The sequence below is a fragment of the Pristis pectinata genome, chromosome 5 (genome assembly GCF_009764475.1).
Source record: "Pristis pectinata isolate sPriPec2 chromosome 5, sPriPec2.1.pri, whole genome shotgun sequence".
In the NCBI taxonomy this organism is placed as follows: Eukaryota; Metazoa; Chordata; class Chondrichthyes; order Rhinopristiformes; family Pristidae; genus Pristis; species Pristis pectinata.
The window spans coordinates 28,715,610-28,731,488 of NC_067409.1; the positions used below are offsets into that span (position 1 = coordinate 28,715,610).

General features: G+C 40.8%; 1 protein-coding gene across 1 annotated transcript in view; it reads left to right on the forward strand.

The window, feature by feature from the left end:
- Nucleotides 1-266: 266 nt before the first annotated feature.
- mkxa (mohawk homeobox a) overlaps nucleotides 267-15,879 on the forward strand; it is a 35,327-nt gene continuing 19,714 nt past the window's right edge. The window contains 6 exon segments of the mRNA XM_052016507.1: nucleotides 267-362; nucleotides 1,866-2,101; nucleotides 4,898-4,917; nucleotides 4,920-5,049; nucleotides 6,865-6,871; nucleotides 9,462-9,615. Of these exon segments, the coding sequence (XP_051872467.1) occupies nucleotides 1,923-2,101; nucleotides 4,898-4,917; nucleotides 4,920-5,049; nucleotides 6,865-6,871; nucleotides 9,462-9,615 (490 nt within the window). The 5' untranslated portion in view covers nucleotides 267-362; nucleotides 1,866-1,922.

Consider the following 15,879-nt stretch of genomic DNA (forward strand, 5'->3'; position numbering starts at 1 on the left):
AACGGAAATGTTATTGCTGGAAGTGAATAAGCGCGCTATATTTAGGAGCGGCAGAAACAGAATGGTGTAACGCAGGCAGAGCCAGCCTCTCGCTGTGCAGCCCAGGAACATGTGTAATGCATTCAGTCTATGTTCACAGACTAGACAGCGCAGCTGGGAAACATGGACGACGCTGTTTATTCAGGTTCCGGGGTAGGGCTGTCATCAGGGTAAATAGAAGAGAGGCGAGCGTGGTTCGTGCGGTTTCAGATCAGTCTGACTGACAGCGATGTGAAATGGGAATGCTAGTTCACACAGGAGCTGGATTACTTCTCGTCCTTATCGCTTTACTGCACTGACCGGATCCTTCCAACTAAAAGCAGGTAAAGTCAACCTTCCTCTGCTCTCGGCTAGTGTTTGTTGGGAGAGTAAATATTCGTGACAAAGTCGGCAGTCAACACACGTATGCTTGTTCTCTGTAGAATGCGATGGGGCTTTAGAGAGCACTTCGGAAACATGCTGCATTTTACAAAGTTGATCTGAAGCAGGGAAATACCGGGGTTGGGCGGTGGGTGGTTGCGGTAACGGGGGCGGGCTGGCGAATTGTTCTCTGGATCACGGATCAGGCACCGGACATTGTCCACTCGAAGTTCTAGGACCGGCCGGCTGACTAGCGGGCTCGCTTGCGGCTAACGTGATAACGGATTAGGCGTAGACCATTCAGTAACACAGGAAAAAGAATAGCCTTTAAAACGTCCGCTGCAGTTTGGGAGGCTCACCAGATATCCATGGTCACTCTGTTCCCCTAGTGTGTTTGATGTTTCTTGTCCATCCAGAGCCCATTCTGATTAGAGAAATTAGCTCACTAGAGCAAACTCGGATGAAAAGGGGGTGTGGGTAGCTAGAAGGGGGTTCAGATAAAATGCAGGCTGTGGAACAACGGGACTATTATCAGATCTTCAAGAAGGCAGACACGTGTCGGGTCTCCCTTCGCTGTCTAGAAGCTAATCCTCCAGGCGCTCAGAGAGACTAGAATTCACTGGCTACAATGGTGGACGATGCAAAACACCCCTCCTCCTCACAAACTCGGTGGCCGATGCACTTTGTGTGTGATATTGCTTAGCTTCATCCAGATGTTCTTATCTAACCATCTGCTCTGAATGGAAGCTCTGTCTGAATCAGCCCCACGTTCCCTTCTAACACAAACGTAAGGAACATTAATCATTAGAAGTGTTTCTATTCCTACGTCTACAAGGCACGCGTTGTCCTTCAAACCGGCCAGCGGCAGATGTGCGGAGACCAAACTGTTTACTTCAAACCCCTGGACGTCTACTTGTTTTTTTCAAAGTTCAGTTTTCACCGCATTGTTGGTCTTTTGCGGTAAAGAGAATAAAGGTGCGGTGTAAATCTTTCTCAAGATTGTTGTTTTAAACAAGTTGCTTTAGTTAACTCGACACACGTGTTTACTCTAATGCTGAATTTGACCCATTCAGAGGCTGCCTCTCAGTTCGCCTTTGGACTGGTGATAATTTGTTTTCATTTGTTCCAATTTGGATGGATAAAGGTTTGATCTGAGCCTGCGGAATTCAGCGGGCGAAAGTCCGCCCGATTAATGAGATGCACCATCCGATAAACCGTTTCATCTGCAAATTATTTTCGCCTTTGCGAATAACGCCTACATGAGGTTTGTAAACAAGGTGGCGTAGAAACACAAACTCTCATCTGCCAGAGCAAATGAATAAGAAGGCCATTCACTCTACGCGTTTCATTCTATCCTTGGCACTCGGCCGGCTCCTTCCTTTGTTTCGCCTTCATTTACATGCCAGTTTGCGCCCTTTGATTTTTAAAGTAACCTCCGATTTTTTAAAAAATATTTTTGCCTTCAGTGAAACAGGGTCGATCTTCCATCCATTAGCCGGGATAGACGGAATCCACGCATAAAGATGAACACCATCGTTTTTAATAAATTTGCCAACCAAGTTCTTTTCGAAGAAAAGGCAAACGAGGTGGAGAGGAACAGCAGAACATATATCGAAGTTATGGAAGAGCAGCACCGGGAGCTAATGATGCCGGACAGTCCCTCGAGCAGAAGCCAACGGGGTCTGCGACACAGGAGGTCAGGGTATGACCATCTTTTTAATGTAAGATCTATATTAAATAACGAGATCCAGAAATGTTAGAGGGAGGGAACAGCGACTGAGCAACACACTGACAATGGCGAAGTGGAGTTTGTGTTTTGGTGGAAAGCTCAATTTCTGTACCTCGATGTTGTGTAAATGCTTCCCCTTTCCCGAACTAAGACGCAATGCATGTGTTGTGTAGGGAAGGTTATGGTAAACTGTGTCCATTATCCAGCCGTCCTGTTGTACTTAGATAACTGTGTAAATGAAATGCAAAACTTCATTTATTTTTCAAATTTACTGCTTCAGCATATTTGACAATTGTGTGAAATGATGTACTTAGAAATGTGTTTGCGAGTTTATGATTAGACTACAGGTGTAATAACAATTTAAGCATGTAAACTGTCAGAATTAGTTGTATTCTAAATAACTCAGCCTATATAGTCAACTGCAATTTACCTCCCTTTAAAAGCTCACGGAATTGAATGCGTAAAATCGTGTTCACGACTCAATTGCATAAAACATGCTAAGAAGAGGAATAAAATGGAGATTGCACTAGCCATGGCATTATTAACACCTCGTTTTTAAAAAATTCGTGTAGCTTTTCCACAGTGGTTGACCACGAACGTAAACAGCATTCCCTACGTGGTACTGTAAAATCTTGAAACAATTCAAGTAAAATGAGATATATAACCATACACGTTTGCAAATTAATGTTATATGACATTCCTTCTGTTACAGGTTTATGTCTGTTATATATATTTCAATTCCAATGGAACTGCAAATCAAATCTAAATTACCTCTTCTTAAATCAACAATTTCGTGGAATTTGTATTTTGTTTTTACAGCTCGTCATCTTCTTGTTTTAACTTTAATGTCAAAAGCAAGTAGAATTCCACTACCCACAAGCTGCCCACGTTATTTTTGCAATGGTGAGAACTTGTAAGGTTATAAAGATAATTGATGACAGTTGCTTTAGGACCACAGATGTGTGGTGCGAAAAGTTAGTAAAAGTCTGGCTGTATTCAGAAGGACGGGTTTCTCAGATCAACCATCACCGCCAGGTCAGAACACAAGGACCAGCAGCAACTGGACATCCAGCCTAAAGATTCGCAGCGACATCTACAGGTCTCAGCTCGAATGCAGTCACATTTCCTCCAGCAATGGAGGCTCTTCACACTTCACAAGTCTCCCTAATGATCACATACACCCATACAAACGCACTGCGCGTAGTAAAACGTGCCCAAAACCACTTATTGATCTAGATTTGATATTTATCCCCCAATCAACGATTCACGATGCACACAGTATTCATGATCACATTGCTGTGTCTGCCGCAGTGCTTTCATCACAACAAAGATTATATTTCAAATGTACTTAAACTACACTTAATTTCAGAGGTCCTTTAAGTTGTGAAAGACATCATTTATACAACACAATATGCAAAGGACTATCACCGCACAGAAACAGCCGTTGTGTACCTACCAAGAGACGTGGATTGACTCATTTACCAAGACTTATCACGTCTTTAGAATCTTCCCAAATACACCGGCTGTAATGAAAACATTTGAATTACTTTATCGTCATAAGTCGCAACAAATAACATAAGCCCACGATATGTAGATACTGATTCCAGCGACGGTAAAAGCTAACATTAAACGAAAGGTCTCCGACCTGGAACGTCGATTCTGTTTCTCTTCCCGCAGACGCCGCCTGTCCTGCTCGGTGTCTGCGGCTTTTCTCGTTTTTATTTGAGATTTCCAGCATCTGCAGTCTTTCTTTAATTTCAATAAACATTATTGTCTGTTTTTGGGGGTCGTCTAATGCAGCGAATTCTATTTTTTTATCCGGACGAAAATATTCGAAAATACTAAACATCTTCAACAGTAAACTAGGTCCGATTTGCGTCTATTTTGTAGATTAAAGTGAAAAATGTGGTGATTCGGAATTTTCTGTTGGCTCTGACACGCGCCTTTTCTCGGGGAATTTGGCTCAAATCTGACGTAAAAAAGAAAGTTTGGTTAGTATTTTGCTTCACAAGAGGTGAGATTTAAACGTAGTGGGATGGCGGGCTTTCAAAGTGCTATTTCGGGCCTTTGGACCCAGCCACCTCATTTTGACACATAATGATTGATAGAAAAGCAAACAAGAAAACTGCAAACGCTGGAACTCTGAAACAAAATCAGAAAAATGCTGCAAATACTCAACAGACCACGCACCTGGGAATTCTACATACGTTTTCATATGGGAAATGGAGACATAAGAGGCTGCAGATGCTGGAACCAGGAGCAAAAAAACAAGCTGCCGAAGAACTCTGCCGGTCAGGCAGCGTCTGTGGAGGGGAAAGGACAGTCGACGTTTCGGGTCGAGACCCTTCATCTGGATTCATGTGGAAATGACCCGATAAAGCCTGGTCGGCCTAAACATTAACTCTGTTTCTCCTCCCTTGGATGCTGCCTCACTGCTGAGGTTTCCAGCTGATTTCTATTATTATGATTGTTCCTGTTTACATTTACGTGATGAGTAATTTCCGAATATTATGGGCTCTTGCGCAATGCAAACTCGTGGTGGGCAATGGACGCGCCTGGGGCACTAGACTGCAATGTATGCTCCTGATTTGCACAACATGTTCTGTTCAATGTACGCGAAGAGTGTGCTGGGCATAGTGCGGGGTATGAGCCTTTATAGCATTTAAACTGTGTCCGTTTTCAGTGGAGTTTTTACTTTGGTTTCCTTCAGCAGGTTCTAGTTTGTTTGTTGAGTGGTGACTGACCATTTCTGATCTGTATTGCTTGCAGCTCTCGGCAGAGCGGTGGGAAGTGAGGCACAAACGACAGGCTCTTCAGGACATGGCTCGACCCTTGAAACAGTGGCTTTACAAGCACCGGGACAACCCCTACCCCACTAAAACGGAGAAGATTCTGCTGGCCCTTGGATCCCAGATGACTCTGTACAAGTAAGGCCTTTTGTTTTCACTGAACAACACACGTTCTCGCCGAGATCTCTGCCGTTCCTGAATATCTCTCAGAATTACCCATTCGTGCCTACAGGAGAAAAAAAACGTTCAAATTCGCTGCCTTCGTCATCTATGCGAAAGTCTGAGTTTATGATGGGTAAACCCTACTCCGAGAGCCCCTTTCCAACCCGCCCCACTCCGCCTAAAATTACCGCAGGTATGTGACAATTACAGTCGTAGGTGCGCTGAAAGTGGAGCCGTGTCCAGCGGGGCAGTGCACCTCGTTCTCCAGGATTAAATGCCCGTAGTGCGCTAACACCGCGAGGGTGAAGTACCCCCAATCAAGTCTCCCCCTTCTACTCTGTGACCGCTTGTCCCAGTCATTAGTTAAGACAAGCATATTAGGCATTCATTTTGAATCGCTATCAAAACTCCCAGTTTAGAGGTGTCGATGTGTTAGACACACTGTCCCATCAGAACTTGGAATAATCCAGACAGTGTTCATAGATGATCCCATCTAACCAAGTCGCAAAATACTGGAGACAATCCATTTATTTCCAACATTAGAAGTAATTTTATGATCTTCAACATCAGTTTCACACATAATGGTTCGGCTCAGTACAGGCGAAACCCCTCAGTAACTCGGGTGGGCATGTATCTGGCAGCTTTACCCTTAGAATTCTTGTGCAACTTAATTCTGGTCTACTTTATTCGAACAACTCTTTATGCTGACAACTCCGAGAGTTGTTCTAATGTAACAAATTCTGGTCCATTTATATTCTGCTCTTTGGTTCGCGCATTCATAGCAAATATTGAATCTTTGCTCCAAAAATATGAATAGAAACGGGAGAGAGAAGTAGACTGTAACAGAATTTGTGCCCCATTCATTGTGCTTTGAATTGAGTCATTTTTAGGGATTTGCTTAAAGCCCCGTTGTTTCCATACCCCGTAATCTGACTATCACTGCTGTTTAACGTGTGATTTTACTAACGTCTCAATGGATAATAGGATTACTCCGCTTTTCAAGCGATACTGAATGAAATGTTTTTAGATCAATTTATTGTTCCGGTCTGTGATTAGATTTATTTTAATACAGAATATCATTCTGAAACGATCCCTCTGCAACTTTTCATTTGCCATGGGGATTACAGCTGAGAATGTACCCGTTGAGATAATAAGTGTTTTTTAACGTGCTTTTTCCAACTGCAGTTCAGGAGCTGAAATAATAGCGGCTACAGTGTTGCACTAAAATATTGTTGTGCAGAAATATTAGCTCCAACGTCAAAACTGTTTTGTTACATTTGTGCAGAGATTTGAAACAAACTCCCACCAGTCCATGGGAGGTTTTATCAGGCAACTGAAATTAAACTGAATGTGACCATTTCTACCAGGAGTTATATTGTCGGCTGTACAAACATAACAAAATAACTCAACAAAGCAAAACTGGAGTGGGCCATTCGGTCCTTTCGCTTCTGCTCTGCCAAGATCATGGCTGACCCTTTATCTCAGCGCCATTTTTCTGCACCAACCCCATTCCCTTGAGTCCGCTAATATCCAATTGGATAGTACATGAATGTAATTATGCTGTGGGCGTTTTATAACTACTCGTGACACAGCAACACTTCATTAGAAAAAATGTCTAATTTTATAAGTGCATGGCAAAAACAGATACTTTGGATGGTTAATATTGTTGGTTTAGTTTGCATTGACAGTGGTAAGAACGAGTGTTCAGAAGTTTGAATTCCATTCACGTCCTTTAGTTTACCCTCCTTTCAATCAATCCCCTCTCTAATTCCTCCAAATTAAAAGTTATCAGGTTCCAAACGACGTCTTGAGCAAGAAGTGCTGACCACTTGCCTGCTCCTACTGCGATTGCATCTCATTGACACATTTGGTTTCCCTCCCACTGACTTGGAATATGAGACGATTATTCGAAAGAAAACGTCACCCGATCCGATTTGTTCCTTCCTTAGTTGTGGACCCTTTCATCTCTGATATCCCCTTGATGGAGACGCGGCTCCTCTCGAGGAGTTTTCGCGCTACACACGGTTAAGGCAGCATCTTCATGAGGCAATAGCAAATATGTTTTTGGCGGGTCGCAAAGCAACAAAACAAAACTTATTCTTGGTAGAAGAAAGGAATTCTGCGTAGTTGTATTTCAGAAACCAACCTGTTACAACGTTGCTGGGATTGTCTCCCGGCTGAATTATTTGGAGAAATATTTCTATTCCTAAATGAAAGGGTGTACCGCGGTCTGTAGCTCTGCTCATTTCCGTCCCATTCCTGTCAATCGGTACAGAGTTGCACCCGATATCCCACACCAGGAGTTTCTCACCTGTCTCACCCCAGTCCCACCTCACTCCAAACCCCACCTCCCAGCGGACCTGCCTCTGCGGACTCCGCTGAGAATGAGGGCTCAACTCATGTTTCAATGTTGATAAATCATCCTAAACCAGCATCAGGCGACGTGGGGAAATTCAAAGAGGGGCGATGGTCATTATTCCCGTTTATTGACAATTTATTTATACAGGAAAATCACGTAGCAATAAAATAAAAATGTGAAGGCAAAGTTGCTGTAAATGCAAGGAATCAAAACAGGCAAAGATAAACACAGAAACTCGCTGTGGTTAATTCCTATAGCAGAAAAAATCTTGGAGGAAATCTAATGTTCACCAATGAAAGGATTATTTAATAACCTCGTAACTGTCGCTCTCGATAGTTGTGCTAATTTGTCCTTTAATGTGATGCTTCATGCACGTCAATCTCTATAATTCCTTTTTTTTAAGCGCTCGGTTCGAAGAATAAAACGGCATTTTATTAGAGCACAATTGCTTTGAAATTGGTAGCTTTGGATACTTCCACGCAGTGCTCCCGCAATATTCTTTGCTTTGCCCCATCTTCATCTCAACTCACATCCAAACCTGCTTCACACCCGCACAGCCGCCGAACAACCCGCGAGAAACAAAAGTCTTCAACCCGAACTAATGCAGAAGTCTCAGCGACCTGTGTTGATTTTCCAAAACAGAGGTTTCTCTGGGGGCTAATCATCGCTGGCTTTCTGCTTTCTCCCTCCCCCATCATCCTACCACTCCCGGTCTTTTGACAGCCGTCAATTAAAACCAAACTCATTTAGTACCTTCATTATTACATTTCTTTTAGCTAACTTTAAATTCCTCTGTCCCACCCTTACAGGATATTACTTCAATTTTTTTATTACTTGCAATAATTCTGAAGGCCCAGAATGGATTGTGTGGAACAATTTCCATTTGGCTGTATTTTGTTTCACCTCCTCTTAGTAAAAGTCACCTGCCACTGACTGTGATTAACACAGGTGGTGCCTTGTATGAATATTTTTATGAGATTCTTCACTTGCTAGCTAATCAGCTATTCACCATATTTTTTTTGTTTTGAAGCAACACAGCTTTGCTCCATATCAATGCAGTATGGTTTGTGCAGGAAACAATTTACTCAGACCCACAACTGAGTAATATATTATGTCAGAAATAAAGTATGGTAAATATATATCTCAATTTTAACCAAAAACTAATCTGAATGCTATTACTTTTAATATTTTTTATTCATTCTTTGGGTCAAAATGCTGTTTTGTACTTAAAAGGCACCAGTTACTCTTCTGATCTTCTTTAATTGTAGCAAATTTACCATTTTTATTTTCTAAAATTATTAATTTTATTGTATCCTGGGCCAACTATCTTCAATAAAATTTCAGTTTCTTGTAACTTGTAAAGAAGCTTACAGAAATGAATTTCATAACAGCTATAGCCAGGTCCCAGATTTGCTTGGATCTTTTTTTTGAGCTCAGAACTTCTTCCAATTGGCAAGACAGTGCAGATTGTTGGCTAGCTGAACTTGTTTGCTCCCCCAGTGACCACAATCAGCATGAAGCCTTCCCTGCCACGTTCTACTGTACTATCTGCATGGAGCTCAAAGCAAATTCTGGGTGTAATGAGCAGCCAAGTAAAAAACCTCAGAGCATCAACATATGGTGCCATGAAATCTTATCTGTTTCACTCCACTCATTTCTTTTAACCATTTCATTCATGGAATAATAGCATTAAGTTAGGTCCATATAAAATTCCCATACCTAGAGGGTGAGAGGTAAAAAACCTTTGTGAAAAAGGTTGTTGAGATGTATGCTGAAATTGTGCCGTTATTTTGGACCATTGCTGCAGCACAATGATTAATGGGTTGTTTTGTTCTCTATGATCAGCTTCAGATGGAAAACGCGTGTTTTAAGGAAGCTGCAGTCAAAATGATTGCATTTCACTTACTTAAAAATCCAGAAAAAAATCTTGAGTTTGTGGACGACAAATTTTTCACCTAGATTTTTGGAGGACTTGTTGTCAAATAGCTGTTTGTTTAAACAAAAATGTATGTTTTTCTAATAGGTTTCCAACTGGTTTGCAAATGCCAGGCGCCGCCTAAAGAATACTGTCCGACAACCAGATTTGAGCTGGGCATTACGAATAAAGTTATACAACAAGTACGTACAGGGCAATGCAGAACGACTCAGCATTAGCAGTGATGACACATGTTCGGAAGGTATGGGAAATCAAGAAAGTCTTTTGAGTTCTATATTCTTTTGCATCATGTCTTATTATTATTTGGCACTGCCTTATTACAGAATGTTCTGTTATTTATGGATACAGGAGTCAATCTACAGTCCAACAAGTGCTGTGCTCTCTGAAGGGAAACTAAAATAAAACATGAGGCCAAAGTGCTACATGTCCAACATAACTTGATGTGCAGTTGAACCCAAATGAATTTTTAAAGGAGTCTGGGACATTCTTGGCGAATGATCTATAAGTTCCTTTGTTTTTTGATATATGTAATTAAAAGTTACACATTTTTGAAATATTTAAACAAGAATGTATTATACATAATTAAAAGTTTTTAAGAAACATCCTTTGAAGGAGAAGTTGCAAAACAAAATAATTTGTAAGGCCCCAATTCAAGCAGACATTTTTCTTTCCCTTCACTATATTCGTGAGAAAGTAGATGGGAACAGGCTGCTAAACAAGACCAATAAAAAGTGCAGCAGACTCATGATTAGGTTTTACCACCAGTCAGACTTAAGCAAAAAAATAATCAAAAAAGAAGTTTCCTAAAGTTAATCAAAAGAAAATTGTGATTTTTTTGCTGTGGAAACGGAAGGGAATATGAAAGCTGTTTACAGTCAGGATGATGAATTAATTGTTGATAGGAATGATGAGATTTCTAAATTTCAACGGACTATAGTTAAAAATCATGAAAGACGGATGCCTGTTTGTAGTCCCATAATTAATCTAATGGTTTCCTATGAGAGTCCCAACTGCTCTTGGAGACTCAATTAAAATCCTGGTAGCAACCTTGTCACAGTATCACTTGTCAACCATATCTAGGTCTGACCCATCTTGAGACAACTATGATTACAGTGAGTTAGCTTATTTAGTTACCTGTTTGCTATCAATTGCAGGACTCATTATTATGTCCTGTACACTGACATAATTAAATAGGTAGGATGTACATCACATTTCCACCATCTTAATTCCTTTCTTTTCCTGTCAGGTAAGGCTAATTTTTTTTCCCCCTTGCCTTGGTGACCTTTTCCAAGTTAATCAATGTTTTAACTTTCAAAGAGACTGAACTCAAGTGTGAATCAGCTGAGCACTTTACAAGTCTTATTAAGGTAGCTGCTGCTGCAGTTATAAAAAGGAGTCTTTTTTTCAGTCACTCAATAAAGTAACTTTGCACTGAAGAGAGGAGTTGTCATGTGAAGTAGGCTGCTGGTTCTACAACTGATTGATCAGATTTACCTGAAGCTAAGTCATGAAGGCTCTGATCAGACTGTTGGATTAGAACTTCTACAGAAAGCTAAACTTCCTGTGTCAGCAACTATGCTCAGGAGGGGCAACCAGTAGAAGTGTGTTGACTTTGGAATTTTAATAGCAGTTAATAGTCAATTTATTCTGAAAGAAAAGGCATGTATTAACCCATTGTTAGCAGGCTTTACCTAACGTGACGGCAGCAATAAATGCCTCATTGCCTCTTGGAGTTATTCACTGAGCCCAACTGTTCTGGTTTTCCACTTAACAAGTCACTCTTTCTATGTAAGTCTGGACAGGAAAAGTTGGTACATTAACAAATTGTGCAGAGCACCATAGTCTCGTTGTATTCAACGATCACCCTGTGAATTAATTTATCGGCAATGGAGTGAGAGACAATTGGTGGAATTGGTTCAAGTGAATAGAAAGAGGGACTTGCAGGCAAGATAAATTTACAGAATAAGGCAGGAGATGGGATAGAATCCAGCAAAAGATATTAGTTCAGCACTAAGTCAGCAAGGAGCATTAGGAGAGCTTGATCCAGTGAAGGGGAGTAAAGAAAGGAAGCAACAGGGGCAGCTGAACCATTATCCTGATTTTTGTGACAACTGTGTACATGAGCTCCTCACACTTGTTGTTAGAGATGAGAGTGGACAAAAGAGAGGATATTTAAGAAGACAATTTGAGGTGAAGAGGGAAAATTGAGTTATCTATGCAATCCTGAATGACCTGTGGATAATGATTATGTTTCACTATGGAGACCAGGGACCCAATAATGTTGGGTTAGGATTAGTTAAACCAATTTTTCAGCAGGATATTCAAATCTCCATCTTTTTGACCCTTATTATACAGAGACAAGCATTCATCTGGAGTTATGATAATCATAAAGGTTTTATGGGGATAAGGCCATCACAGGTCAGACCAGACAGGTTTTTTTTGTGGAGTTTTACTTCCGTGACATTGTGGATGGTGATTATTTGCATAGTTCCATTGTTCCAATTGGAGTGAGACTGCAAATGATTGAAGTGCAGAGGCAACCAGGTAGTCTTGTGCATGAATCACAAAAAGTTAGAGGGGAAATAGTTAAGAAGCAAATGGCATGTTGGCCTTTATTGTGAAGGGGTTGGAGTTTATGAATAGAGAGACTTTGTTACAGTTGTCCAGGATGTTGTTAAGGCCACATCTGGAATAATGTGCACATTTTTGGTCCCCTTACCTAGTACAGAAAATAGTATCATTGGAGACAATCCAAAGGAGATTTGCCAAGCTAATTCCTGGGATGAGAGGGTTGTCCTATCAAGAGAGGCTAGACAGCTTGGGTCTGTATTCCTTGGAGTTTAGAAGAATGATGGGTGACCTTTTCCAAACATAAGATCCTAAAGGGAGGTGAAAGCGTAGATGTTGAGATGTTTTCACTAGTGTGACAGTCATGAACATGGGGACAATCTGAGTTGAAGAAAGGAAAAGTTCAAAGTAAGAGGCCGGTCATTTAAAACTGAGGTGTGTAGAAACAACTTCTTTCAGAGTGTAGTGAATCTCTGGAATTCTTTGCCCCAGAGGATATTGGATGCCAGATCATTAGATATATTTAAGGTGGAGACAGATAAATATTTGGAAGATCAAGGAGATGAAGTTTATGGGGAACTGGCAGGGGAGAGGAGTGAGACCGGCGTAGATCAGACATGATCATACTGAATGGTGGTGCAGGCTTGAGGACTGTAGTGGTCGATTCCTCCTCCTATTTCCTTGCATTCTTGTGTTCTCATTCATGTTAATAAAAAAGTCAAATTCAAAATATCACAGTAAGACAAATACAAACAGCATTTTCCAAAGCCCTCTCCAAATAGGTGGCTGCCAACAAATGTAAAGCTGTTCACTTTCTGCTGGTGATTCTGCCTTTTGTAAAGTGGTTAATTGACCTGTGGATGAAAAACCAGCAAAATTTGTGGCAGAACTGGTTGATATATGATGTGTTAGCATCTACCCTTCAGTGAATGTTAATAATGACATTGAGAAACGTTGATCAAAACAAAAAAATTTTTGCCGCTGGCTTTGGACCCGTGAAATCAATAGATTGGATGAGGTGGCCTATTTTATGCCAGAGAGCATTTTCTCCAATCGCACTGAGGTGTGGCCAGGCTGTTAGTCAGTGTTTGTTGATTGGAACAGGAGAATAGGAGTTGGCAGAAACATAGAACTGCTGCAGCTGCACGTCACTGTTCGACGTCTACCCCATAAGTCTGTGCAGAACAGCAGCAGTGAAGTAGGAATTTAAATTAGACCATTTTTAGGACATACTTTAATATAGTTTATGATTATTGCTGGAGACTCATACCCCTGCTGTTCTTAAACTCTCCCCACTGTTACTCTCAGTTGCATTGCATGGAGAAGTTCAAATGCAGAATTGCCTGCTTGAACAAGGGCAGAAGAATCTCTGATTATCTTATCTCTACACATATTAATTCTTTTCTGCTTCAGTGATCAATGTCAATTTTATGAAATGCTTGCCCTAGTCACCTTCCCTTCCACCTATGTTAGCATTGTTAAGCTAACAATATAATTAAGGCACACCATTTGAAAACAACAATTAACTAAGACCCATTGACAAGACCAGGAATTGCAAAGTGAGTCTCGAGTTATCCACTGGCATTCCATACAGATGTTTAAATGTAGACCACATTTAGAGTACTGTGTCCAGTTCTGGTCGCTTCATTATAGGAAGGATGTGGAAGCGTTAGAAAGGGTGCAGAGATTACCAGGATGTTGCCTGCTTTAGAGAGTATGCATTATAAGGAGAGACTAAGGGAGCTAGGGCTTTACTCTTTGGAGAGAAGGAGGATGAAAGGAGACATGATAGAGGTGTACAAAATATTAAGAGGAATAGATAGAGTAGACAGCCAGCGCCTCTTTCCCAGGGCACCAATGCTGAATACAAGAGGGCATGGCTTTAAGGTAATGGGTGGGAAGTTCAAGGGAGATATCAGAGAAAGGTTTTTTACCCAGAGAGTGATTGCGGCATGGAATGCGCTGCCTGGGGCGGTGGTGGAGGCAGGTACATTGGTCAAATTCAAGAGATTACTAGATGAGCATGTGGAGGAATTTAAAATAGAGGGATATGTGGGAGGAAGGGGTTAGATAGTCTTAGGCAAGGTTTAAAGGTCAGCACAACATTGTGGGCCGAAGGGCCTGTATTGTGCTGTACCGTTTATGTTCTAAGATGTCAAAATGTAAACAAAGAACATTCAAAAGAAAATTAATATATTTTTATGACTGGAAAATATAAGTAATTTCTGTTGGTGACATTGTTTCTTAATGGTAACTAAATACCTATGATTGCTTTTTCAACTTTAGCAACACGAGTATGCTACGTTTATCTTGTCTGGAAATTAATGATGATATTATATGTGCATAATTAATGCAAGTGACCTAACAAAAAGCCCTACCCTAAATCTAAAATATATCTGTTTCAGAATTGTATAAAAGGTTTAGGAAGTGGAAATTTCACACAAAACGGACTTTAGCTCAGAAAATATTATGGTAATTCTGAGGAATTCTGACTGGAGGAGAACTTTGCAGAAGAGGTGGAAGTGGGATCCTGGGTGGCTATGCTCCATTTAGACACCAAGAGTATAAGTAGAACTAGTAAAGAGGTTCTGCTGAGAGAGTTTGAAGATCGATGGTCGAAATGAGTCCATGAGTAATCATCCCTCAGTTGTGCATGAATTGATTTGGACAAGGAGATCAAAAAGTTAAATGTATGATGAAAGTACGGTGTGAACATAACAGAGTTCAGTTCAACCAGCCCTAGCACTAATATGAGACAGAAATTGGAAGGTCTTCACTTAAGGCAGGCTGACCTGGTATCCTGGCAAATTGATGGTGGAGGGGACTTTAAACCAATGAAGTAGGAGTGTCAGGAAAAGATAAGTTTAAAATAAAATCAATCTTGCAAAGTAGGTAAAAATAAAAGTTGATTAGATTGGAGTAGGTAGGATGGGGTCTTAAGAACAAGAAAAGGGCATATCATTAGCTGTTGGGATGATATGGGGATTAGGTCTAGCAGCAATATATAAAACAGTCACAATGAAATAGATGATTTTTTTTAACACAGAATTAAATGTTTTGGATCTAATAGCAATTATAGAGGTGTGATCGAGAATGGCTGGGAATTAATATTCCATGATAGATGACTTACAGAAGAGGTGGTAAAATTCAAAAAATAGAGGAGGAGGAAGCTATGATGATAAAGCTTTGGATTAAAGCAGCTGAATGAAAGAATCTTTGCTTGGAAAGTTACAATATCATTTGGGAAAAGCTAAAAAGGCACTGGTGGCGTGAAATTTTTCGGCCTCTTCACAGTGATTGTAGTGCTAGGCAAAATAATAATTTAATCCAAACATGTAACAGGTCTTGAATCTTCAAATAAAGTGGGCAAACCAAATTTACTGTAATGGTTGAGAAGATGAGTTCATATAAAATATTCAAGATAGTTTCCTAGAATTATGAGACTGAATAGGCTGGGACTGTTATCCCTGGAGTGAAGGAAGCTGAAGATGACCTTTGTAGAGGTTTATAAAATCATGAAGGGTACAGATAAGATGGATTGTCAGTCTTTTACCCAGGGTAAGGGAGTCTAAAATTAGAGGGCGTAGGTTTAAGGTGAGACGGGAAGAATTTAAAAGGGACCTGAGGGGCAAGTTTTCCACACAAAGGGTGGTGGTACATGGAATAAGTTGCAAGAGGGAGTGGCACAGGCAGGCACAATTACAAATTTTAAAAGACATTTGGACAGGTACATTGATTGGAAAGGCTGAGAGGGACACGGGCCAAAGGCAAGCGAATGGGACTAGCTCAGGAAAGCATCCTGGTCGGCATGGATGAGTTGGGCTGAAGGGCCTGTTTCCATACTGTACGATTCTAAGACTCAAATAGTTATGAAAAGGAAGCTACAAAGGAGCAGGCTATTTTAGATGTAATGTTGTGTGGTGAGACCTGATCGATT